This window comes from Pelobates fuscus, chromosome 11 (genome assembly GCF_036172605.1).
Source record: "Pelobates fuscus isolate aPelFus1 chromosome 11, aPelFus1.pri, whole genome shotgun sequence".
NCBI classification, from domain to species: Eukaryota; Metazoa; Chordata; class Amphibia; order Anura; family Pelobatidae; genus Pelobates; species Pelobates fuscus.
Window position 1 is genome coordinate 132412291 of NC_086327.1, and position 27864 is coordinate 132440154.

Below are 27864 nucleotides of genomic sequence, written 5' to 3' on the forward strand. Positions count from 1 at the left end.
GATTTGTAATCTGCTTTGCTAAAATGAAGGCGTCATAACAATAACAATAACGTCGTGAATTCCATTTATTTACCGTTCTTACTATAAAGAAGACTTTCTTCTGATATAAGTGACATTTTCTTTCCTCAGCATGTGATAGATGACTACTTTCAATTCTGTTAATAAACAGGTCACTGACAGGTTATTATGTTATTTGTAATATACTCGTATATATGGTATATATATATATATACACACATATACCAATACAGAATTCACCAGAGAAACGGTCAACACACCTGGGTCTTCATAAATACAGCGTAACTTTTATTTGTCAAAGATTTTGTTTAAACTGCCCACTCCCCACAGTGTAAATACAAAAAAAAATATTGTGCATCACCTGCATATCTCAAGTTGGACCTTGAGGGGAACTTTTTCGGCATAGAAACTTGATAAATCATGTTTCCACAAATATCCCAGAGTTCCCAGCTTTTTTGCAGATATCCTTAGCATTTACCATGCAATAGCTGAAATTTAAATTGGCGAGCCAGTCACCGCTCAGTAGTGATATGTAGCTACTAGTGGGTGTCTTCTTTATAGAATTATTGTTTTGAAAAATTCCTCAGTTTAGCTTCGACTCAAGCTTAGAACAATAATTATCTCTTTGGTTTTCCCACAAATTGCTCGTTTGGAATCCGTAAAATTACGGGGCAGAAAGGCTAATCCCTATTATAAGACAAGCGTTTTATACTCAGAGATTTATTTAGCTAACAAGGTTTATTCTATTTTAATAAAACCTATATTTATAATTAAGGCCTGTGTTTCCACGCTCCTCGAGATGTTATTTACAGGAAATAAAGCTGGATAAAGAGACAAATACCCGTCCTCGTTATATACTTTGATGTTATTACTGTAATGATCAGTTTATTTTCTGCTGATTTGAAGGACAGGTCTTGCAATTAGTTCTAGTTAATACATAACTGTGCATAGTATTGTAATCAGTGAATAGTTAATGTGCTTCCAATGCTAACTTTACTAGCACACACTAGTTACTGGTCAGCTACCATTGTACCAAGTAATGTCAATATTTCCAATTACTGGTAAAGTATCCAATCTTCATTAATTAGAATTATAACGATTTATCAACTGGATTACCATGTGAGTCATTGCCCTGGAAACAGAATGTTAAAAGATCTCAAAAGCTCATTTTAATTCACCTGTGATTTCTGGTGAAAAATTCCAGAAAACCTCTCTTAAATGGATTCTCCTGTTGCATTAATGTATTTAAATGTCCTCAAGGCATAAAGAAAATGGGGTGAGAAATAACAAATGATATATCAGATTACAAATATACCGTAGCTGATGCTCAGTTGTTGATTGCTGAGATTTGGACATTAATGCCTGGCAGTAAGAGCCATTATTGGTCTAAACTCCAGTTTAATACCGCATGCATACTGATGGTTATTGATATCAATGTTTAAGTGATAGAGGATATTGATAAAGCTCTGCATTCAGAAAAGGAATGAGTCTAGTTTACAACTAAACAGCGGTCAATGTTGTCTAAAACGCTATAAATGCCGTCAATTCACCGCCTTAATGTAAGGTTGCTGTGTAGAATGTTTTTTTTTTAGATTACTTGCATCATCTGTCACCTAGCGAGGGAGATGCCCAAAGGACACGAGCCTGTCTCTCGCCTCGGCACTGCCATCTTAATGTGAACCAGGTTATATACATTTGTGCAGTGCAGAGCTTGGCAAGACAAAAGACTGCAGCCCAAATGAAAACTGGCAGCTGAGTTCAGAGGACATACCCCAGTATGAAAGGGGCTTAATAGGTATGTAAGTAAAGCAATTTGACTTGTCTTCTGGAAGGGAACAGAGTATAAATGTTTGTTACACGAAACATCAGTTCTTCTATACTTCCACCCAGTCTGTGTGACTATCTGTCTAGAAAGGGATACAAAGTGTGTAATAGAAGGACGCAGTCTATCCGTTCACTAGTGTCACGTGTAACAGAACCCCGCTCAGTCTCTCAGCCGGAGGGTTCATGGGAGATAGATTATATTTATATATCGTTACGTTGTATATTGATAGATAGATAGATAAATAGAAAGACAGAGACAGATAGTTCACCGTGGAAACTGATTTTCATTTTTCACCAGTTTTTTTCGGTAAAATTGGGAAAATATAAAGTGATGATGTTTCATCTTCAGAGATTAGGAAAATACTTTTTTTTTTTTTCCTGCTGTAGAATTTGAAAATTCTAATAAACTCCAATTATTTTCTAGAAATTGTTCTTGAAAACACATCAATGAATAAAGATTGAATACCCGTTATGTTAGATATTGGGGCAGGTGGGCATATTGCAAGGAATTAAACATACACGGGTGCCCACCTGGACATGCATAGATATTAATATTCAATATGTTTACACAAATTAATTCACGTCTAACAAACACAAACAGAAATATTGTAATATGGGTAAGATTTCATCCATCCCCTGTGTACCTGCCGGCCCGTAGTCTAGTAATAAAATAAACTTTTCAAGGGGAGCTGTAACTTTATAAAATGCTAAATTAAAAATACATTTTCAAAACCAAGTTATCATTTTTTTGCATTTTCTTTTAAATATATATTAAAGCTTTAGATCCTTAGATCACAAACCAGTTCAGAACTGGTGGCGCATTGCGTGTGATCTAGAACAGGGGTAAGCATCCTTCAGCACTCCAGATGTTGTGGACTACATCTCCCATAATACTCTTTCAGCCATAACACTGGCAATATGGAAGATGTGGTCCACAGCATTATGGCCTCAGCTGTTTGTAATTAATAACCACAACTTTTGCTTCCAAATAGTACCCTTATCCAGCAAGAAATTGGCCTTTCTCCATATTTCATCCAATCCAACTGCGTAGACTAACATTTATCTACATTGAAATCACATGTCTTTTACTAATTCAGCCTATTCTGTCTTCAACAATACCTGTAGACAGAAGAATAGTCTCCAGGCAATCAGGGTGTTCAAATCCAGGGCAGATTTATTAGGTAAAAAAATGTGACAGAGTAGCAACATCTCGATCTGCTACTAGGTCTTTGTCAAGCGAGGTCTCGTAGCAGGTCGAAACGTTGCTGCTCTGTCACATTTTTGTTGATCTAATAAATCTGCCCTTGATTTGAGCACCATGAGTGCCTGGAGACTATTCTTCTGTTTGCCTGAGCATTGTGGGATTGCTGGTCCTGCCGATTGGAATTGAGCGTGGCTCCTCTCTTCAGTCTGGTCATTCAGCAATACCTGTGACCTGTGTTATTAGAATATTAAATATAACGAATCAGAATTAGAATGCAACAAAACAATGCGAGAATAGCCCTTGCTGTTCTCTTGCTGGTGTGGGGAGAGAACAGACGGACCCTTGCTGCGCAGACTGGATAGAAACGCACAGTTATCAGTAGGTTGCACAGTAGGAAAAGGTTTTGCAAAGGAGCTTTCAAGCACAGCAGTAATCATTGATCTGTATGTGCAGATAAGGGCAGATATTGATCCATTGACAGAGAGAAGCGATGCAATGCCTCGGCTTGTCAAGTCCTGTATTGACAATGAAGGTAGTGTTTGCAATGTACAACACGATAGGTCATTTAATGAGATCTCTGGCGCACTCACTTCTCTGGGAAATAAGTAGAAGTGAAACGCGCTGTCATTCTGCTATGAGTATGTAAAAGTCTCATTAATCACTTTACAATTAGCGATCACTAAACTAGGACATTATCTGATCTCTCCATGGTACTCCCCAACGGCACACAATAGGTGACATGACTGGAGCAATGATTTCATGAAAACTGTCAATAAATACCGAGAAAATACACCATCACTTTAATAGTAACGTCTATTGTATAAAAACTCACTGAAGGTTTAAATAGCATTCATTCAGAGAATAGATATGGACACTGCAAATATTACTCAAAAATAAACATTGTGGAAACTATTTCATCTCAGTATTTTTTTACATTTTGTTAAAAAATAAATAAAAAATAATGATATTCTGAATCCAATTTTCCATAATTTACAACGTAGTTGTGTATATATGTTGGGATCCATTCAGATTATTAATCCAGTAATTATTATTATATATTTGTCAATACTTGCTGACTGTGAACATTTTGTGGCAGGGTTATTGAATATGTGGATGACACAAATTTCAGCAATGATGTCAGCATTCAGCTGGTTTCCATGGTGACTGCACCACTTTCATTACTTCATTGCTTCTAGCAGCTTTCCTAAACCTCCTTAAAATGTGAAAAAGTCTTCTACGTGCATTTAATGCAATAGATAGGTTTTGGCCACAATAATATGCTGTATTTTTTGCATGCTCAAATCGTTATAGATTTTGCGCAAAAAAAGTAAATGATTTGCAGAATTCTGTACTATAAGCCTGCCTAACAAGCCCCGTCCCCTCACTGCAGAGTAAGACTTCCTTATCAAATGTAAGTTCACCGCTCAGTTTAAACAGGTAGCGATACCCTTACAATATGCCCCCCCGCGTCTTCTTGTAACGCAAGTTGTTTTGTAGTTCAGGTCATTCCTGCTGTCAGTGTCTGAGCTGAGTACATACACTGATAAGGAAGTGTTTATCTGGAATGAGGGGGTGTGGCTAAGTAGGCGAGCTTGTAGTGCAGCATACTGCAAAACAATGCATTTTTTTTAATCCAAAAATGATAGACTTGAGCATTTAAAAAACATAGAATATTAATGAGGCTAAAACCTATCAAATGCATCAAAGTCATATTGGTGCCCATAGTGTCACTTTAAATCTACAATCTAGCCTGGAATCTGCTAAAGGGGAGTTGTGCATTGCTTGCTGTTTAAATGTTAAGTAACTAGCTATGATGTAATTTATCTTTATTTTGTACCTTTTTCCTGACCTTTTCTGCCCTCTTCTTGATTTTAATGTGCATGAAGATTGCACCAATGCAGGAAGCGTGGGGCAGGCGTGGTGGCCTATGGGAGGGTAACATCCTCTGCCCCTCCCCTATAGAGGGCTTGTCTGATAAAATCCTGCAGTGTGGTTTTTGCCCAAGGTTACCATCCTGGGTGATGGATTCCACTAATGCCCCACACTGCTCCTAGTGGTCAGACTAATTATTACATTGTGTGATGTTAAGAAATTTCATTCTCATCGTCACCGTACCATCTCTCATTCATTCTTTCACATTGGTTTCTGTGATGGTGTCTCCATGAAACAGAGCATTTTAAAATGATCCCATAGCAATATACATTTTTTTTTATTATTATTTTATGCCTCCTGTCTGCTGGGAGCACAATATAGGCAGTATTACTGGCAGGTGAAAATACATTATATTCTGTATATTTCTGCTATTTTCAGTTGTGTGCTACTCAGCGATAAGGATATAATAAAAGTAAAACATTGTAATAGACATTGTAGTTTAATCCCATGGGTGGCAATCTGACGGTACATGTCTGGAGCAAACCTTCCATTATTAAATGATAAACATGACTACGTATTATACTCCATCATGTTGGAGACTCGGGTAAATCAAACATTGCAGACACGTTGTTAAGAGACTCGGCTCTCTGTCTGTTATTCGTGATCAGTGTTGTATTTCTTTGTGTTTAGATTTGAACGGCCCAGCAAAGCACACATCCTCATATCTCGTAGTCAGGATGGCGTAACACGGCCAAGCATTCGCAGGAAGATACTCACTGTGGAATTTGCATTTTATTCTTTATTATTATTAACTATTCTCAGTGTCAATGGAGTAAAACAGCAGTGGACAAAAAACAGACGCCCTCTGTTGTAAAACAGGTCATGCATTGTGGGAGTTGTAGTTTGGGGTCCAGAGTTGGTCACGCCGAGTTAAAGCAGTCCTTGTGCAATGAATCTAAATGTATGTTTGTTTGAAGAAGGAGACATTCTCTGATTTAAAGCTCAGACTGCTTTGGGTGTACCTAGTCCCATCACTGGTCCTGTTTCTGTAAGGCTGATTTTTGTTCTGATGCTGTAATACCTGCGCTTGGAACCCTCTCAAGGCTCATTGTGCAATGTGGTTTGACGATTTCAGACCCAGCATTAGGAATTCAATCAGAGCGCGGCCTGCCATTGCTGGCCGTAATGAACTCTATCTTCCCTGTGGATCTCTCTCTGTATGGGCTATCTGATACCACAGCCAGGGCCATTCATGACATTGCCATTGATTTATAATTGTGAGCACAATCTTTGCTGTTGAATGGAGCTACTCCAGGTGCCTCTCCGTATTGTTCCGATTCCCAGCTTAATACCAAACCAGGAAACAATCTAGGCCTGGAGCTGCTAGCATTGAACTTACCCCTACATGCCCTTGTCAAGCCATTGTAGCATTCTCTGTAAAACTCATCAAATCGATGTACTGTGTATGTTCTCCCTGGCCTGACGGATTCATGAGGTCAGTTATCAACGTGCAACTGGACCCAGCAACCAGCAAACCCGTTCTTTATAGTAATGGCTCTCTGCCGGGCTTACTTGAAAAGCTGAATTTCATCGGTGTGTATAATCTGTGACATCAGAGATCAGGGATTGGGATGGCTTGGAATAAATTATTGTATATTTTAAAGGGGAACTATTAGAAGACAATTATCGTTTTATATATCGTGAGATTAATTAATATATGTTGGTTTGCAGAATAGTAAAATCAATAAAAGGTATTGGGGGTTTTGGCTAATTGCCCCCATCCAGTCGCTGTGTTCCCGGAGTGTCCAACAGACAGAAGTTACATTGTAATGTCAGTATTCCTTTAGTGTAAAGTATAGTAAGGGGTTTTAGTTAATTGCCCCCTCCAGTGTGAGCTGCTGTGTTCCCTGAATATTCTACAGACATCAGTTACATTGTAATGTCCACATCCTTTTATTGGAAAAGATATTGGGGGGTTTTGGTTAATTGTCTCCTCCAGTGTGAGCTGCTGTGTTCCCTAAATATTCTACAGACAGCAGTTGCACTGTAATGTTCGTATCCCTTTATTGTAATATATATTGGGCTATCCGGGTGATTGCCCCCTCCAGTGTGAGCTGCTGTGTTCCCAGAGAATTCTCCAGACATCAGTTACGTTATAATGTCTGTATCCCTTTATTGTAATATATATTAGGGTTTCTGGGTAATTGCCTCCCTCCAGTGTGACCTGCTGTGTTCCCGGAGAATTCTAAAGATAGCAGTTAAATTGTAATGTCCATATCCCTTTCGTGAAAAATATATTGGTGGGTTTTGGTTAATTGTCTCCTCCAGTGTGAGCGGCTGTGTTCCCTAAATATTCTACAGACAGCAGTTGCACTGTAATGTTCGTATCCCTTTATTGTAATATATATTGCGGTATCCGGGTAATTGCCCCCTCCAGTGTGAGCTGCTGTGTTCCAGGAGAATTCTACAGACAGCAGTCAGTTTGTCTAAGCGTTTGAATCAGTGGCAGTCTGACATGCATTGCTTAGAGGAAGGGACTGACCCTCGATCATATAGAGAAACATAGAAACATAGAATGTGACGGCAGATAAGAACCATTCGGCCCATCTAGTCTGCCCAGTTTTCTAAATACTCTCATTAGTCCCTGGCCTCAGGCCCGGACTGGCCATCGGGCACACCGGGCAAATGCCCGGTGGGCCGCGGTGGCTGTGGGCCGAGGCCGGCAGGGGAAGGCCCCAGGATCTCCCCTGCCGGTCTATGCAGGGCCGGCACTATCCGAGCGCCGGCCCCGCTGTTTTCAATGAAGGGCCGGTGAGGAGATCAATGATCTCCTCACGGCCCACTTGAAGAGACATGCGGCTGGGGAGGGAGGGAGAGGACCCGGCGGAGCTCTATCTTGCAGCTCCGCCGGGTTCCTCTCGCGAGATCCGGCGCGTTGCCATGGCAACGACCGGATCTCGCGAGAGTGAACTCTAGCCTCGCAGGCTAGAGTTCACTCACCCACTGGACCGCCAGGGAAGATACCAGCGTGCCGGTCCCCCCCTCTCACTCACCAGCGTGCCGCCCCCCCCCCACCTCCCAGGCTACAGGTAAGAAGGGAGGGGGGGCATAATGCTACATTTTATTTTACCCCCCCAACACTCAATCCCTTCTAACATTCACACACAGCAGTATCACTCCCATCACACACAGCACTCTCACTCCCATCACTCTCACTCCCATCACACACAGCACTCTCACTCCCATCACTCTCACTCCCATCACACACAGCACTCTCACTCCCATCACACACAGCACTCTCACTCCCATCACTCTCACTCCCATCACACACAGCACTCTCACTCCCATCACTCTCACTCCCATCACACACAGCACTCTCACTCCCATCACTCTCACTCCCATCACACACAGCACTCTCACTCCCATCACTCTCACTCCCATCACACACAGCACTCTCAAACCCATCACAGCACTTTCACACACAGCACACTCAGCACTCACACACATCATCCACAGCACTATCACACTCAGCACTCTCACACACAGCACTCTCACACACATCACACTCAGCACTATCACAAAACATATCACACTCAGCACTATCACAAAACACATCACACTCAGCACTATCACAAAACACATCACACTCAGCACTATCACAAAACACATCATCCACAGCACTATCACACTCGGCACTCTCACACGCATTACCCTCAGCACTCACACACATCATCCACAGCACTATCACACTCAGGACTCACACACATCACACTCAGCACCCTCACACACATCATACACAGCATCCATCATACACACATACTGCACCCCTCACATACACACAGAACCTCCCCAACACACATACACAATACTTCCAAACATACACACACACACACACACACTTTTTTCTCATGCTAGAGATCTTTAGCAGAGCTCTGCGCATGGTCTGCCCTGGCCTGCACTTTGAGAAGGGGGCGTGTTTGTCGTTAGTGACACACCCTCTCTGTCCGGCCCCTTCTTAGTGGGCCGCTCTGATAAAAAAATGCCCGGGCCGAATTTTTATCCCAGTCCGGCCCTGCCTGGCCTTATCTTATAGTTAGGATAGCCTTATGCCTATCCCACGCATGCTTAAATTCCCTCACTGTGTTAACCTCTACCACTTCAGGTGGATGGCTATTCCATGCATCCACTACCCTCTCAGTAAAGTAATACTTCCGGATATTATTTTTAAACCTTTGTCCCTCTAATTTAAGACTATGTCCTCTTGTTGTGGTAGCTTTTCTTCTTTTAAATATAGTCTCCAAGTTGGAGAGAAGAATACAAGCTACAATATCTTTTATACTACAGGGCTGCGGACATTACAATTCTTCAACGAAGCATGCATTGATATAAACCACAACATATGAAAAGTTAGCTTTTAGTTATAGTTCTGCTTTTATTTTTTTAGTATAAAACCCGATGTCAGGATGGCTTAGACTTCAAGTCTCATTATCTTCCAAAGTGCGACAGATATAGTGACCCTGAATGTGCCAATTTATTTCATCAAGGCAGTTTTGACTGAGAGAACTGTTAACCTATTACAAGGTGGCATATCTCTATAATAAACTCAAGGCCATCTAGGACTCCCATTGCCCCTTTATGTACCTCCAGGGCAGGTGCTTAGTTTGCCGCACATTTCGTTGCCTGGGGGAACCTGTTCCCACTGGTATGTGGAGAACCTGCACTAATTAGTTGGCTCCTCTGCGGCTCCTGCCTCTAATGAAACAGACTGAGCTGAAGCCGTTGGCCCATGCGGCTCGACTGGACCTTCCAGTAATGCCCTGAGCTTTTGTACGTCTGTGGACCTGCCAAGGCTGTAGTGATGAAGGACCCTGAGGAAGACATCTCTGTGGATCTCAGGAGATCTCCCCAAAGTCTACCACCCCCACAGCCCACACAGCTTTGATGTGCTCAGACATTCAAACCCCCAGTGAGGCAGCAAAAAAGTGTTTACCTAGTAATTTGCAAAAAAAAAAATTAAAAAAAAAAAAAATTCCTCATCCGTGTTTGAATTTCTACAAGCTCTGTTTAATTAACATCACGTCTTATTCAAACAACTAATGAGCTGAACTGCCTCGAAAATCAGCCAATGGTTTCATCTCAATCAGTTTTCTCAACTCTTATCAAGTCACCGAGGGTTTTTGGGGTTTAAAGCTGGTTTTGCTTTAAAGTTATAATTTAGATAATGACGGCTGATGTAGTTTGTTTACCCTATATCTGCAGACTTTGCATTTTCATATTTTGGTGTTTTACTATGCACGATATGTCTGTGATGCAGCCAATACTTTGGCAAGGAAATTATCAAAGGATAATATTAAACTTTATTTTACTTGAACCTTTATCTAAATTATTTGGGTAAATCCAGTAAAAAGACACAGTTTTAGAGACCGATGAGGACAAATATAAAGGTAGCTAATATAAGAGACTGCCTATTTCCTGTCTTCCTCTGCTGCTGGGAGCGAGATTAAAGGACCACTATAGTGCCAGAAAAACATACTTGTTTTCCTGGCACTATAGTGCCCTGAGGGTGCCCCCACCCTCAGGGACCCCCTCCCACCGGGCTGGATGGAGAGGAAGGGGTTAAACTTACATCTTTCTCCAGCGCCGGGCGGGGAGCTCTCCTCCTCTTTGGCTGAATGCGCATGCGTGGCAAGAGCTGTGCGCGCATTCAGCCAGTCCATAGGAAAGCATTTACAATGCTTTCCTATGGACGCTGGCATCTTCTCACTGTGATTTTCACAGTGAGAAGCGCGGAAGCCCTCTAGCGGCTGTCAATGAGACAGCCGCTAGAGGCTGGATTAACCCTATTATAAACATAGCAGTTTCTCTGAAACTGCTATGTTTATTAAAAAAAAGGGTTAACCCTAGCTGGACCAGGCACCCAGACCACTTCATTAAGCTGAAGTGGTCTGGGTGCCTATAGTGGTCCTTTAATAATGGGGTCCCCCCCATGCAGCCTTTTAAGACTAATTATTTGACACTCTCCCAATCTCTTAAAGAGAATATTGCAATAACCTGGGAATTGTGAAAAATATATTTCTGTGCATAGGAAACTAAATGCAATTTATTAACCAAAGTGAGTCAAAAGACAAATAGACAGGTAGCCAATCTCTCCTAAAATGTGCAGGTTTATTCAGCACAAACTCTGGATTAAACCCTCTCCTGTTTTAATAACAGGGTGGACCATGTATGGAAGAATTTTCCTGACTCGTTTGACCCCATCATCTTTGTTTTGAGATCTCCAAGTTGCGATTTGGGTTTCTTTAGCATTTTGAGGGTAACTATTTCTAAGTATGTTTTTTTTTTGGCATGAGAAACCAGCTTTCAACAGGATAAACTGAATTGACATTATTCCCAGTCATTATTACTGCAACAAAAACAAACTTGTTTAAAGTCTTATTTTCTTCTCTCTAAAAACAATTCTCCTACCATCAGACATAGCCAATTACACATGATAACGCTCCATCATTTGACTAAAACGCTCATCTAGCTGCTGGAAAAATCTCTACTTTGATAGAATATTTTTCATCTGATCTTTAAAGCTTTTATTAAGTATGAAAATTGAAGAGCAAATCCGATATACGGTAAGCATGTGATTACTGTATAACTACCTTCTCTCCTTTGTCAAACATCAACCATGTATTTTACTGTTTGATACATTTTGCATATCCTTCCCATAGTCCAATATTTTCTCACCGTTTGTTCCCTGGGGGTTTATTCAGTAAAAACCAAATAATCAGAATAACCAGATGACCTGAAATTTGAAACTAACAATGGGCAACCAACTACATCCGGTCTACTCTTAATAGATTGTGACTCTTTTCATATTAAGTGAAACATTGGAATGTTCACTATACACCTGGCGTCAGCAATCCTCTTACATAAGGTCACCAAGTGCAGGTTTACATGTTTGGAACTGCGATAAAGTAAACCAAAGACTCACTTGAATATATTCCTTCTGTTGTTCTGCTATTGCCTTGTAATTGTGGGGTTCCCGACCTATGTATTGTACCCCTTGATTATAACAAAAATGTATCAAACATAAAAAAAAAATATTTCTGAAGAATTGTTTTTTTTTTTTTTCTGCATCTGTCCACACGTTTACTTTGCAACTTTTCCATTAATTAAAACGTATTGGCTCTTTCGCGATGACCCAGAAATAGTTTACAGAATAAATTGCAGTGTCTCTAATGGTTTATCCTGCTAATTCCTCCTCGTTTCGTGCCCTCTCACACACAGTGACAAATTGGAAGGACAATGCCTGACACCATGCGCTTTCAAACCAAGTACAAAACAGAATTTCTCTCCTCCTGGAATCTCTTTATATTCAACAATCAATACTTTTTATACATGTAGATTTTGCAGTGTAGCTGAAATGTGGTACAGCGTTGTATTTTCCACCCCGACCCCTCCCCCAAAAACAAACTTAAATAGTACCTTAATTTTTGTCTAAGTTTGATACTATTAACATTTGACTCCAAGTCAACTCCAGTATGGATTTCTAAGAGGCACGCTTAATCAGAATATATCATATTTCTATATTTTTACTTTATCCTATAATTCTTTAATTAAGTTAAACGTAGTCTCCACCCAGTCCATCTCATCAATAAAGCCACATACTGTCTAATTTATATCTTGGGCATATTAAATAAAAACAAGATTTGACCTTACCAAGCACCGTCAGTCGAGCTGGGCGTGAGCGGATTGCTGCCTGGATGGCCTGACATTCGTACATAGCGTCATCTTGAAGTTCTGCTCGCTGGATCTTCAAGTGATGCTCCCCGGACAAATGGTCACCGACTACAGAATAGCGTGGATAGCCTGTGTGAAGAAAGACAAGGGTTATAGGACTTCTCAAGCAATACCAGCCATTATCAATGAACGGATCTCCCCCACCATCACTATAAAGTTTGCCATGAAGTTATGACCATGGTGACAATAAAATCCTCCTTTTATTGTACCCTGTTCATGCCCTTGGACCTGTGGTGGGCTCACAGTCTCTATGAGGTTAAATAAGTCTTTTCTAATGGTATCTTCTCTTCTTTTTTATGTTTACATTTTTTTTCCATGTCATGTAGCAAAGTTTTTGACACAACTGAGGTATATATATTAAAAGTCGGTAGATTAAATAATTCGCACATTCAGTTGTGTATACAAATATTATAGGTGAGGTTTCTACACTAAAAGAAAGATTCGCCTTATACAAAGTGTTTGATATACAAGAGATCAGTATTTCCAATTTGAACAAACAGTACATATTCCCTTTAAACGTCTTGAGATCATTTAGTCCACAGGAAATACTTCTCGTGGATCAAAAGAGCCCAAGACCGTTAGTAATCCAACCCGCGTCAAATGAAATATAGTACAAATAACTCATGTAACTTATAAAAGACAAAGGAGACCTCCTTAGAGGAAGAGAGGGAGTTATCTCGGTCATCCAGCTCTCTAATAGGAGAGAAAAGAGCCGAGTCTCTATAAGAAATGAGATCATACCAAACAGAGTTTGTTGTCCATTAAAGGTCAAATTTGAGTTTTGTATATCCCATATCCCAGGATTTGGTGGAGTTTAACCACGAGGTGCAAAGTTATAATGTTCAACCCAAACAGACCAGAGTTTTCTATATTTTTAGATACTCCCATTATGAAAGAAGATGGGTTTTTCCATTTTTCCTTGGTGATTGTTTGGGGTTTTAATTTCTGTCATACTAGGAGTTTCTTCTTTTTTTCCAGTACCTGGAGATACAAACTTTCGTAGCCATCAGGATACGAACTATCAAACAGAGAGAAGGCTTAGACAACTTAGGAAAGTCAAGATGAAAGAGGATATTTTCGGACATTAGATCAGAGGTGTTAAATTTAAGGTCTCTAAACAGCTGGAAAATAATCAGTTTTATATTACAGAGTAGAAAACAATCCCACCAAATGTATTTTAGGGTTCAATTTAATGCTCATGATTGGCAGCTATTGAGGATTTTTCTCAGATTGGGCAGCAGATAGATACACATGTTCTGATTAATGCAGCTACTCCAGAGAGCAGAACTCCATATGCCATTACATCTTCAGTAGTCTTTCAGCAGTTTAGGAGATAACTCCTTAAATTGGTCCATCCGTCCATCCATCCGTTCATCCATCCGTTGTAGCCATTTCCAATTATTCCACAAAAAGGAAAAATAAAGTAATTATTGACTCCATAATGGCAATCAGTTTTCTCCTTGGATCGACAATCTGTTTTTTGTGTGCATATAATGCGTCATGCTGGGATTTTAACAACTGAGTTATCAGGGAAGAAAGGGCTTCAGAGCTGCTGCCGCACTTCTTTTCTACGACTAAAATGTAATGCTCACAGTCTGTTATGACTCCTCAGAACAAAGACACAAACAGCTTGTTTATTCTAGAAACAGTGAGTCTAGGAATATGTGGCTAATAATATCCATAACTAACTATATACTAACTATGGCTGCTATCACACAGCTGGGTCCTCCATCGCACTGACCTTTGGCACTTGGCATAGCTGAGGTTCTAAATATTCATTTATCAGGGACAACATTTTATATAACGGGCGTTGTGATTCTCATGGAACGCTGCTTAATGGGTAGTCATGTTTTATTTATGTTTTTGAAATGTTAAACATTGTATTGCTGCAGAAAACAAGATCTCAAAACTTTATAAACCCACCGACTGAAAGATAGAAGGTCACAAGAAACCTACCAGAAAGGTCACGGCCGACCCCTAATGCCAGTCCATCTTTAATCCACAGTACAATTCCATGGTAACCAGGGATGGCACAGAAGAGATTAACAGGTTGCCCGGCAACCACAACCTGGTCCTGGGGCTGCTGAGAGAATGAGGACGCACCTGGGGGGAAAAACATCATATAACATTAAGAATCAGTCCCTCAAACAAAGTAACTCATGTATCAAATCATCTATGAACCTTGTGCAATTAGTTTTGGAAGAAATCAAAATTCAGCCAATTCGGCAATTCAGAAGTGTCCAAATTTCAGAATCAACGCAACACGAACACAAATGGATCGGTAACATATCAAATTGTTCTGTATTGAATCCATTCAGAGAAGATTCATATACCAAACAACCAAAAGAGAAAAATAAAGAAGAAAAAGTATTTAATAATTTGAATCTTTTAGCAGTTTAGCAGATAACTCCATAAACTGGTAGCCTTATGTGTGATTACCATATACAAGGAAACCAAATGAATGCATTGTTTAGCAGGAATCTCCCTTATTTGAGATCCTTATATATGGCAATCCCATGCAAGGACCGCACATTAGGGAGTTATCCACTAAAGAGCTGAACAATCAAAATGAAGGAAAGGGCTTTTCGTAGCTTTGATCTCTCAGCAGTTTAGCAGATAACTCCCTAGATTGGTACTTTGTAACTTTCACCTTCCTTCACTACACTAGAGACTAATGGGCATCAAATTTAAATATGAACACAATTTTGGGCCAAATTTAGTAATTTAGGTGAAGTATGCGTATCTTTGTCATACATCAATCCATCCATCCCTCCATCCATCACTTCCTCCCTCCCTCTCTCAATCCATCCACCCATCCATCACTCCCTCCCTCTCTCAATCCATCCATCCATCACTCCCTCTCTCAATCCATCCATCCCTCCATCCATCACTCCCTCCCTCTCTCTCTCAATCCATCCATCCATCATCCATCCCTCCATCAATCACTCCCTCTCTCAATCCATCCATCCATCCACCCATCCATCACTTCCTCCCTCCCTCTCTCAATCCATCCATCCATCCACCCATCCATCACTCCCTCCCTCTCTCAATCCATCCATCCATCATCCATCCATCCCTCCATCCATCACTCCCTCCCTCTCTCAATCCGTTCATCCACCCACCCATCCATCACTTCCTCCCTCCCTCTCTCAATCCATCCATCCATCATCCATCCATCCATCACTCCCTCCCTCTCTCAATCCATCCATCCACCCATCCATCCATCACTTCCTCCCTCCCTCTCTCAACCCATCCACCCATCCATCACTCCATCTCTCAATCCATCCATCCATCCCTCCATCCATCACTCCCTCCCTCTCTCTCTCTCTCAATTCATCCATCCATCATCCATCCCTCCATCACTCCCTCCCTCTCTCAATCCATCCATCATCCATCCCTCCATCCATCACTCCCTCCCTCCCTCCCTCTCTCAATCCATCCATCCATCATCCATCCCTCCATCAATCACTCCCTCTCTCAATCCATCCATCCATCCCTCCATCCATCACTCCCTCCATCTTTCAATCCATCTATCCATCATCCAACCATCCATCCATCACTCCCTCCCTCTCTCAATCCATCCATCCACCATCCATTCTTCCATCCATCACTCCCTCTCTCAATCCATCCATTCTTCCATCCATTACTCCCTCCCTCTCTCAAGCCATCCATCATCCATCCAGCCTTTCGTCCACTCATTCATCCATCCATCACTCCCTTCCTCCATCCATCCATCACTCCCTCCCTCCCTCCTTCCCTAACTCTCTCTCTCAATCCCTCCATCATCCATCCATCCCTCCATCCCTCTCTCAATCCATCCATCATCCATCAATCAACAATCCCTCCATCCATCACTCCCTCAATCTCTCAATCCATCCATCCATCCCTCCATCCATCCCTCCATCCATCACTCCCTCCCTCTCTCAATCCATCCATCCACCCATCCATCACTTCCTCCCTCCCTCTCTCAATCCATCCATCCACCCATCCATCACTCCCTCCCTCTCTCAATCCATCCATCCATCACTCCCACCCTCCCTCTCTCAATCCATCCATCATCCATACATCCCTCCATCCATCACTCCCTCCCTCCCTCCCTCTCTCAATCCATCCATCCATCATCCATCCCTCCATCAATCACTCCCTCTCTCAATCCATCCATCCATCCCTCCATCCATCACTCCCTCCATCTTTCAATCCATCTATCCATCATCCAACCATCCCTCCATCCATCACTCCCTCCCTCTCTCAATCCATCCATCCATCCACCATCCATTCTTCCATCCATCACTCCCTCTCTCAATCCATCCATTCTTCCATCCATTACTCCCTCCCTCTCTCAAGCCATCCATCATCCATCCAGCCTTTCATCCACTCATTAATCCATCCATCACTCCCTCCCTCCATCCATCCATCCATCACTCCCTCCCTCCTTCCCTCCCTCTCTCTCACAATCCCTCCATCATCCATCCCTCCCTCTCTCCATCCATCTCACCATCCATCCATCAACAATCCCTCCATCCATCACTCTCTCCCTCTCTCAATCCATCCATCATCCATCCATCCATCCACCCCACCATCCATCACGTCCTCGCTCTCTCAATCCATCCATCATCAATCCATCCATCACTCCCTCCCTCTCTCAATCCATCTATCCATCATGCATCCATCCATTACTCCCTCCCTCTCTCAAGCCATCCATCATCCATCCAGCCTTTCGTCCACTCATTCATCTATCCATCACTCCCTCCATCCATCCATCACTCCCTCCCTCCTTCCCTAACTCTCTCTCTCAATCCCTCCATCATCCATCCATCCAAACATCCCTCTCTCAATCCATCCATCATCCATCAATCAACAATCCCTCCATCCATCACTCTCTCCCTCTCTCAATCCATCCATCATCCATCCATCCCACCATCCATCACTTCCTCGCTCTCTCAATCCATCCATCCATCATCAATCCATCCATCACTTCCTCGCTCTCTCAATCCATCCATCCATCATCAATCCATCCATCCATCCATCACTTCCTCGCTCTCTCAATCCATCCATCCATCCCTCCATCCATCACTCCCTCCCTCTCTCAATCCATCCATCCATCCATCCCACCATCCATCACTCCCTCCCTCTCTCAATCCATCCATCATCCATCCATCCCTCCATCCATCACTCCCTCCCTCTCTCAATCCATCCATCCATCATCCATCCATCCATCCCACCATCCATCACTTCCTCGCTCTCACTCAATCCATCCATCATCCATCCCTCCATCCATCACTCCCTCCCTCTCTCAATCCATCCATCCCTCCCTCTCTCCATCCCTCTCATCATCCATCCATCCCAGTGTGTGGGATATTGTCCTGGAAGCCGCTGTATGTTTTCCAAATTCCCAAAGAGGGACAGTTTGACTTTAAGGGTTGGGGCTATTAGGGGATATTTGAAAGTGTGTGGCTGCAGGTGTGACAATGGGTGGTACTGTTTGAAGGGCATTTTTAGTTAGTGTGGCTAGTGAGTTGTCCATGGGTGAAGTTATTTAAGGTAACTCTTTACATCTTATTTACACAGACTGATTACACATATTTATTGCAGTTTAAAGACACATTACTGTATTATTACTGTGGAGCTCTGTTATACACTCAGACACATTACTGGGAGTATTATTATTGTGGAGCTCTGTTATACACTCAGACACATTACTGGGAGTATTATTGCTGTGGAGCTCTGTTATACACTCAGACACACCAACATTATGGAGCTCCTAGAAAAGAGGAATATTAGGATAGAAAAGAGGAACAGATGGATTTGGGAACATAATATAGACTGTACCTCCTAAACAGGGACACTTGGGAGATGTGTGTATATATAATCTTTTCTCTGAAAGCAGCACTGGGTAATGAGCACTCTATGGGAGCCAGTCTGTACCTTTATAAATTAGTAATGCAGTTGGTTACTCAGTAATGTATAAAGACAGGAGTCAGATTATTTCTATTCATACACCTCCAGACTGAGCATCACTTCTAGAGTCATAATAATGAAACAAATAATTGAGTTTCTGGAAATGAGCAATGCTAAAGAGCACCATTTAATTATTCCTGCGTGTCGGCGACTATTCCTGATCATTTGTTGTTTTTACTGTGGGGAGATAATGTTTGTATTACTGTGGGGAGAGAATGTTTGTATTAACCCTGCAACCAACCGCCTTCTGCAAAATCTGTTTTAACTAGAAACCATTCTCTGTTTATACAGGGTAAAGTAGACTATACAGGTACACTATACATAGTACATTATACAGAGAATACTATACAGGGTACACTATACAAAGTACACTATAGAGGGTACAATATACAGAGTACTTTATAAAGATTACACTATACAGGTTACACTATCAGTCTGTGTGTGTGTGTCTGCTAGGGACAGTGTGTGTGTGTCTGCTAGGGACAGTGTGTGTATGTGTCTGCTTGGGTAAGTGTGTGTCAGCTTGGGTAAGTGTGTGTGTGTGTGTGTATGCAAGGGACAATGTGTGTGTGCTAGGCACTGTGTGTGTATCTGCATGGGTCAGTGTGTGTGTGTTAGGGACAGTGTGTGTGTCTGCTGGGGACTGTGTGTGTGTGTGTCTGCTGGGGACAGTGTGTGTGTCTGTTTGGGCCAGTGTGTGTGTCAGTCTACACAAGTCATGTTATGTCTGCTTGAGTCAGTGTGTGTGTGTCACTCTGCATGAGTCAGTGAATGTGTGTGTGCAGTAGTTACTGTAACGGATCCCCTATACTCCGGCTGAGTATATCCGTTGAAGAGTCTCCCTAGTCCCGCAGAGTGTGATGCAGCTCTAGTATCTCCAAGCCAAAACGTGATGAAGGGTAAATCAGTCTGGTTTATTCAGGCAAAAGGTATTTATACAAGGACCCCCAGCATGGGGTCTCTATTCATTCAGTCCTAAGCCCGCCCAGGCCTATCTGTGTCTGGAAGATAATTGAGCTGATAACTGGTAAACTAATTACCCCCCCCCCCCCAGAAGAGGCTACACATAAATACCCCAAAAGCAACCCAAAAACAACATGGTATTCCCACAAGTCATACATCCTCTGAAAGAGGGGATCAGAGTGCCCGTTCTGTGAAAATAGCGCTCTGATCCATGAGAAATTGTCCAAACGCCACTCGATTAACTTTTAGACCGACCGCTGTTAAAGTTCTTCCCGTATATAGTACCAGGCGGTTAGGGCTAGGTTGAGGTCTTTTACAGGCGGTTCTAGTGGGCTGGAAAAGGGGAGCACCCTCCATTTCACAGGAAGCGGTTGTTCAGGGGGATGGGGGTAACATAACCTCCAAAAAGCGCCTTCCTAGCTCTTTGGGAAAAGGCTTAAAACAAGGGTGAAAAGTGACAGGTGTAAGGTGCTTGTCCATAACCCAGCTGGAGGTTCCAGAGAGATTGTCTGTATCTCCTGCTGGTCGGGTAAAACGTTCCGATTGGCTCGACACGCTGAGATGGGCTGAAACGAAGGGTTTGTTGGGATGGCAGTTCGTGGCAGTTAGTGGGGGAAGGTGTAACGGAGAGATAGTGAGAGTGAATATAGTCTTTTGGCCACAGTTTTATTACAGACACTAATTGTGACTGTCTGGACCATTGAGTATGAGTGTGTGTGTGAGGGTGTGTACCATTTATAATTAATAAAAAAAATCAATACTTTTAAAGTAACACTATAGTGGGAATCCCTCCCCACCCACCATCATTTTTTTTTTTTTTTTTAAAGGGGGATTTACTTATGTTTATTTACATGTTTCAAGCACCAAGACTTCCTCTGCACTGCTTGCCTTCTTATATCGCTTAATGTCACTGATTGGACAATGCTGGTCCAATCCAATGTTCCTCATACATTGGAGCATTGGAGACCTGATGCACAGAAGTGGCACGCTCTATGCACATCCAAGGGCAGAGGTGCCTCTGGTGTCTGTCAGTGTGACAGTTACTAGAGGCATGTTTAACCCTTTGAGGTAAGGCAATGTTTTATATTGTGGGGTTAAACCTACAGGACCACTGTGGAGTGAATAGGGCGGCAATTCTTTTTTTGCCTAGAGCGGAAAAAATCCTTGCACCAGCCCTGACTATACAGAGTACAATACACAGGTTACTTTATAAGGAGTGCGCTATACCGTGTATACTATACAGCCGGCAATTAACCAGAGCACCTGCCTTGCAAAGAATTCTCATTGAGGTCCATTGGGAAGTCTGTGATTGGACAGCCACAGAAAGTCTGGGCGGGGTTAAAAGGGGAGGGATTATAAAGGCTGCAGACAAGAGATCTTCAGCTTTTGCAATCTGTTATATACCCCCAAATAAAAAATATATAATGAAATCATGCTTGTTTTCATAGAGGGTTTATCTACTATATAGTGTTTTTCTGTATTTATTTGGACAGTGAAACTAGAGAGTGTTTGTCCTAATATTTCCAGAATCCAATCTGCATAACTCCCGGTTTAGTAAATCTCTATATTTCCCTTGATCCTCTTTATATAGGTGTATATCCATCTGATGGAGGGGAATTGCTTCTCGTACTAAGCATTTGGTGTAATTTCCAGTATTAAGCACCAGCTCAGTAACGAGGATAATTCCGCAGGTAAGTCATTTCAACACCTTTTCCTGGGCAGTGTTTCAGTATCCCTGGCTTCGGCTCGGGAATTTTTGCTCCCCCAGAGTCTATTTTCCCTGTTGACAATTTCAATTCCATTTCTTGCCAGAAGGGAGCATCGTTTATTTTTTGGCTCCTGAGTATAAATTCTGTTTTAATGTCCCAGGTGCGGCTTGTTATTTTGCGTTTCCCACTCTCCGCACCGCAGGCTTCACATTGCTTCGTCCAACAGGTCGCCCAGTGAGGCGTCTGGTTAGCGCAAAGTCATCTTTGGACATCTCTACTCTTTGATGAATGAAGTGCTGCCCTTGATCCATGGCTATCCTGTGTTTGTACTCACGGTGAATGAGACAAGCCAGGCGTTAAACATGGGGGTGTTCTAGTCCAACGTGCGATCACTGATCGCTTGAGTAAGGTGCCTGAATTCCCAGTATTAATAAACTAGACGCTGGCAGAATAGCTATTTAATCACGTTCAGCTATTTCCCCTCCGTCTCCCACCTCTCTATACGTTCACACATGAATTAACAATATCTGTAAATAGAGACAAAAAGATGGGACTAATTCTGTTTATGTCCTGAGCCTCGTGACGACTTCATCTTATACAGAAATAAAATAACTAAATGGAGATCTGTAGTGACATTATACATTAACGATGGAATTAAAATGGAATATGTTTTTTGAGTTGACTTTTCTGTTTGTTTATGCGTTTTGTGTATCATTTTTTCAGATTATTATACAGCATTTAAAAAGCAAATATCAGCACAAAAAACAAATGGCACTTGTGTTATCTTTAAACACACATACTTATTGCAGTGTTATTTGTATTATTATTGCAGTGTGATTTTTATTATTATTGCAGTGTTATTTTTATTATTATTGCAGTGTTATTTGTATGGTAACTCTTTATACTAGTTACATTATGGTAATTCCTGGGAAGTTCCAATGACCTTCAGTAATCCATTACCTGTTGTTAAAGGAACACTTCGGACACATACTGTACTACAGCTTGCTTTGATTGCTTTAATTGTCAGCAGAAATCGGCACTTTAATAACTGGGCACAGAAACGCCTTCCCAGCTTTCATTCATACAGTCAGGACTTCCAGATCTACTAAAGATCATTGAGAAGCATTGAAGAGCTGAAATCACATGTGAGAAGCACATCGTCTCCTCAACAAGAAGCTGCTGATTGGAACATTCCTGTGTTGGGGACAGAGAGGGGGCCTCGCAAAGGCTGGTTCATTCCCTACGCCCCCCAAGGAAAACATGCAGTAAACATAGAAACACAGAATGTGACGGCAGATAAGAACCATTCGGCCCATCTAGTCTGCCCAATTTTCTAAATACTTTCATTAGTCCTATAGTTAGGATAGCCTTATGCCTATCCCTCACTGTGTTAACCTCTACCACTTCAGCTGGAAGGCTATTCCATGCATCCACTACCCTCTCAGTAAAGTAATACTTCCTGATATTATTTTTAAACCTTTGTCCCTCTAATTTAAGACTATGTCCTCTTGTTGTGGTAGTTTCTCTTTTTTTAAGTATAGTCTCCTCCTTTACTGTGTTGATTCCCTTTATGCATTTAAATGTTTCTATCATATCCCCCCTGTCTCGTCTTTCCTCCAAGCTATACATGTTAAGATCCTTTAACCTTTCCTGGTAAGTTTTATCCTGCAATCCATGAACCAGTTTAGTAGCCCTTCTCTGAACTCTCTCTAAGGTATCAATATCCTTCTGGAGATACGGTCTCCAGTACTGCGTACAATACTCCAAGTGAGGTCTCACCAGTGTTCTGTACAATGGCATGAGCACTTCCCTCTTTCTACTGCTAATACCTCTCCCTATACAACCAAGCATTCTGCTAGCATTTCCTGCTGCTCTATTACATTGTCTGCCTACCTTTAAGTCATCAGAAATAATCACCCCTAAATCCCTTTCCTCAGATGTTGAGGTTAGGACTCAACCAAATATTCTGTACTCTGCCCTTGGGTTTTTACGTCCAAGATGCATTATCTTGCACTTATCCACATTAAATGTCAGTTGCCACAACTCTGACCATTTTCCTAGTTTACATAAATCATTTGCCATTTGGCTTATCCCTCCTGGAACATCAACCCTGTTACATATCTTAGTATCATCCGCAAAAAGACACACCTTACCATCAAGACCTTCTGCAATATCACTAATAAAAATATTAAAGAGTATGGGTCCAAGTACAGATCCCTGAGGTACCCCACTGTTAACCAGACCTTGCTTCGAATATACTCCGTTGACTACAACCCTCTGTTGTCTGTCATTTAGGCACTGCCTAACCCATTCAGCAATATTGGAATCCAAACTTAAAGATTGCAATTTATTGATAAGCCTTCTATGTGCAACAGTGTCAAAAGCCTTACTGAAATCTAGGTAAGAAATGTCTACTGCACCACCCTTATCTATAATTTTAGTTACCCAATCAAAAAAATCAATAAGATTAGTTTGGCATGATCTCCCTGAAGTAAACCCATGTTGTCTCTGATCTTGAAATCCATGTGTTTTTAGATGTTCAACAATCCTATCCTTTAACATGGTTTCCATCACTTTCCCCACTACTGAAGTAAGGCTTACTGGCCTATAGTTGCCGGACTCCTCACTACTACCTTTCTTGTGAATGGGCACAACATTCACTAACTTCCAATCTTCTGGGACTACTCCTGTTATCAATGATTTTGGTTTTGTTAGTACACCACTAAGCTATTTTAATAACTTTGGGTGTATTCCATTAGGTCCCATGTAAATACGAAACAAAAATATTAATTGAGGTAGGCAGCTAGACCTTTATCCTCTTCTACATACCTTCCTTCTTTTGTTTTTAATCTAACTAATCCTTGTTTTAGAAAATACAAATTTAGACCACCCAGGTGCAGTGTGTAAAAGATATATAGAAAAGGATAATTACTTCCTTTTCTTCGGTCAGGTATAACAAAAGGATTCCTCTTAATCCTCAATATACATAGAAACAAAACAAGATATACCTAGACATATACCTAGAGCGTGCTTTCTTTCTATTTTTTAGGTCTAGGTATATCTTGTTTTGTTTCTAATTCTTGTTTTACTTTCCTTTTCTCATTTATGTATCTAAAACATGTTTTGTCCCATTTTTTTACTGACTGTGCTATTTTCTCTTCTGTGTGTGATTTGGAAGCTCTTATAACTTGCTTAGCCTCTTTCTGCCTCAAGGGGTGTGTTTGGGGGTATAAACAGTGTATGAAAAAAACAATGGATTGTTCCTTTAACTGAAGCGGAAGAACGACCTAAACTCTACATGTATTGTCTAAAAGGGTTTCTGTATTTCATTTTCTATACTGAATAACTGCATAATAAGCAATGTAACAGCAATTCCATAGTACTTTGTTCTTGCCCCCTATAGTCCATAGTACATGCCCCTCCCCCAAGTTCATAGTACTCAGTTCTTGCCTCCTATGGTCCATAGTACGTGCCCCCCCCAAGTCCATAGTACTCAGTTCTTGCCTCCTATGGTCCATAGTACGTGCCCCCCCCAAGTCCATAGTACTTAGTTCTTGCCTCCTATAATCCATAGTACGTGCCCCCCCAAGTCCATAGTACTTAGTTCTTGTCCCCTATAGTCCATAGTTCTTGCCCCCCACAGTCCATAGTTCTTGCCCCCCCCCCCCATAGTCCATAGTACTTAGGTATTGCCCTCCATAGTTCATAGTTTTTGCCCCTACAGTCCATAGTACTAAGTTTCCCCCCCACCACACAGTCCATAGTTCTCCCCCCCCACACAGTCCATAGTTCTTCCCCCCTACAGTGCATAGTTCTTGCCTTTCACAGTCCATAGTTATTGCCCCCCCATAGTCCATAGTACTTAGTTCTTGCCCTCCACAGTCCATAGTTCTTGCCCTCCATAGGCCATAGTACTTAGTAATTGCCCCCCATAGTCCATAGTACCATAGTCCATAATTCTTGGCCTTCCTAGTCCATAGTAAGTGCCCATCATAGTTCATAGGACTTTAAATACCGGTGCAGGCTGAAAAAAAATTAGTTCATCTGAACCATTTTTCTGAAAATTAAATTTAGTTCGGGACCTCTGGCACTAATTTTTCACAGTTTAAGTGATTGAAAGTAACCTATAGAGGGAGAAATAAAAGCCATAATATTTAAATATTTATTTCCCCTCCTCTATTAGTCCTTTCTCACGTGATCTGTGAATAGAACCTGCATTTAGTGACTGTTCCCTAACCATCAATTATCTTTTTTCCCAATCGTTGAGCAAAGCTTTGAATCCTGAAGCCAACAAACATACTTGTCCATAACACTTAGTTCTCTCCCCCATAGTCCTTAGTACCATAATACTCACCCCCCCCCCATGATAAATGTTGCAAACCATACACTGCAACCCTGTACCAAATAAGGTCTAACCAGGAATGTGTAGCATTCCATCTTACAGCTGTAAATAAACCAGATGGCGTTCGATTCCATGCTAATCTTAGTGTGCCTGTCCACATTAATATGGAATAAATGGATTTAATTCAGGCTTGGCCGGGCAGGTCTGCACCCTGCAGAGAAAATTTTTTGTGTCGTACAAAAGATTAGATCTGTCCTGGCCACGATCCCAAGGATAATGTGCAGAATTCCTCAATACGTGCATTATTCTCGCAGACAGCGGCCTAGTAAACACAGGAATATTCCCTTTCTTTGTCAAACCTCAGACTATTTTTAGGTGGACATTGACAATGAGCGCGAGGTATTTACTGCAACCAAAAGCCCATGAAAGCTCTTGGCAAGCAAATCATTCACTGATTGGGATTCTGTCCTTCAGCTAAACTGGCATTGTGCCGGCGGCTGCTGCTGGCATCGGAGAAAGCTGGCGTGTTAGTTTAGATTGCTGCCGAAGATAAAAAAACACTGTGTGTGTGTGTTACTGACCGTCTTCCAACTCACTCACAACAGTTAAAATATTAGGACTTTATTCACTAAACAGTGAGCTGAGAGTAGACGACTTGCTGTTAGCTGCACATCTTACGTTTTGTTTGGCAGCTCTACAAAATTACCAATAAAAAACAACCAAAAATTGTAACATAAATAACTGCAAGTGGCAGATGCGGTTCTAAAAAGGTTCTCAATAATCTTCTAATTAAAACATGTCATCCACTCCCCGTAACGAGCATTTTCTAAATCCCGACAGCTATGACCAGTTCACACAGTAAGGAATGAATATGGCCACAGTATATAAAGACTTGGCAACAGTGAATCCTGCCCTTCGAGGGGTATTTACACATAGAAGTAAACAGATTCCTTACTAACCCTTTGAAGACATGTGGAATGCAAAGGCTGTCTTAATATTATGGGAGTGGGCCAAACACCTTGTGGTGAAAGGGTTAAACTAGTTAACACACAGAACCAAAAACCTTCTTTATTTATTGTAAACCCCAAAACGGCCAGCTAAAAGGTATTGATGGCTCGCCTGACCTCTGAAGATGTTTCTGACTATATTCCCCATGACCCTCAGGCCTCAGACAGTCTTGCGGTGATCTTGTTATGTTTAGCCATCACTGTATAAAAAGGAAGCGGTATGAACTTATGCTCACTTTAAATTCTTGTAATAATGTGATATTTACTTATAACATGTTACATTTAAATATTATAAAACAAATTATGTGATAGTGTTATTGTGAAGCCTAAAGAAATTCAAATAAACTGCACACGAAAACCAAAAAAATAATCCTTTATTAAAGGACCACTCTAGTGCCAGGAAAACATACTCGTTTTCCTGGCACTATAGTGCCCTGAGGGTGCCCCCACCCTCAGGGACCCCCTCCCGCCGGGCTCTGGAAAGGGGAAAGTGTTTAAAACGTATCTTTTTCCAGTGGTGGGCGGAGAGCTCTCCTCCTCCGATCCTCCTCTTCTCCTCCCCGTCAGCTGAATGCGCACGCGCGGCAAGAGCTGCGCGCGCATTCAGCCGGTCACATAGGAAAGCATTCATAATGCTTTCCTATGGACGCTTGCGTGCTCTCACTGTGATTTTCACAGTGAGAATCACGCAAGCGCCTCTAGCGGCTGTCAATGAGACAGCCACTAGAGGAAATAGGGGAAGGCTTAACCCATTCACAAACATAGCAGTTTCTCTGAAACTGCTATGTTTATGAAAAAATGGGTTAACCCTAGAAGGACCTGGCACCCAGACCACTTCATTAAGCTGAAGTGGTCTGGGTGCCTAGAGTGGTCCTTTAACCCCTATTGAGCAATAACAGCTCTATCGTACAAATGGTAATACGAACAGTATAGCGAGCATTGTGACTACCAGTGCCTCTGTATGTGCCTGCATGTGGCTATCCATGTCTCTGCACACAGCTACCAGTGCCTCTGTATGTGCCTGCATGTGGCTATCCATGTCTCTGCACATGGCTACCATTGTCAGTGTTTGTGCCTGCATGTGGCTATCCATGTCTCTGCAAATGACTACCAGTGCCTCTGTATGTGCCTGCATGTGGCTATCCATATAGAGGTGGAGCGCAAAGTTAGATCCACATC

The 27864-nt window shown here is 41.8% G+C and overlaps 1 protein-coding gene across 2 annotated transcripts in view; it reads right to left on the minus strand.

Annotated features, from left to right (window-relative positions):
- Positions 1-27864, minus strand: part of KIRREL3 (kirre like nephrin family adhesion molecule 3) — a 692535-nt gene that overhangs the window by 234638 nt on the left and 430033 nt on the right. For both annotated transcript variants that reach the window (XM_063437213.1, XM_063437212.1), the window contains exons 3-4: positions 14663-14809; positions 12626-12775 (exon numbers count right to left, since the gene is read on the minus strand). In XM_063437213.1, coding sequence (XP_063293283.1) covers positions 12626-12775; positions 14663-14809 — 297 coding nt within the window. The remainder of the gene's footprint in view (positions 1-12625; positions 12776-14662; positions 14810-27864) is intronic.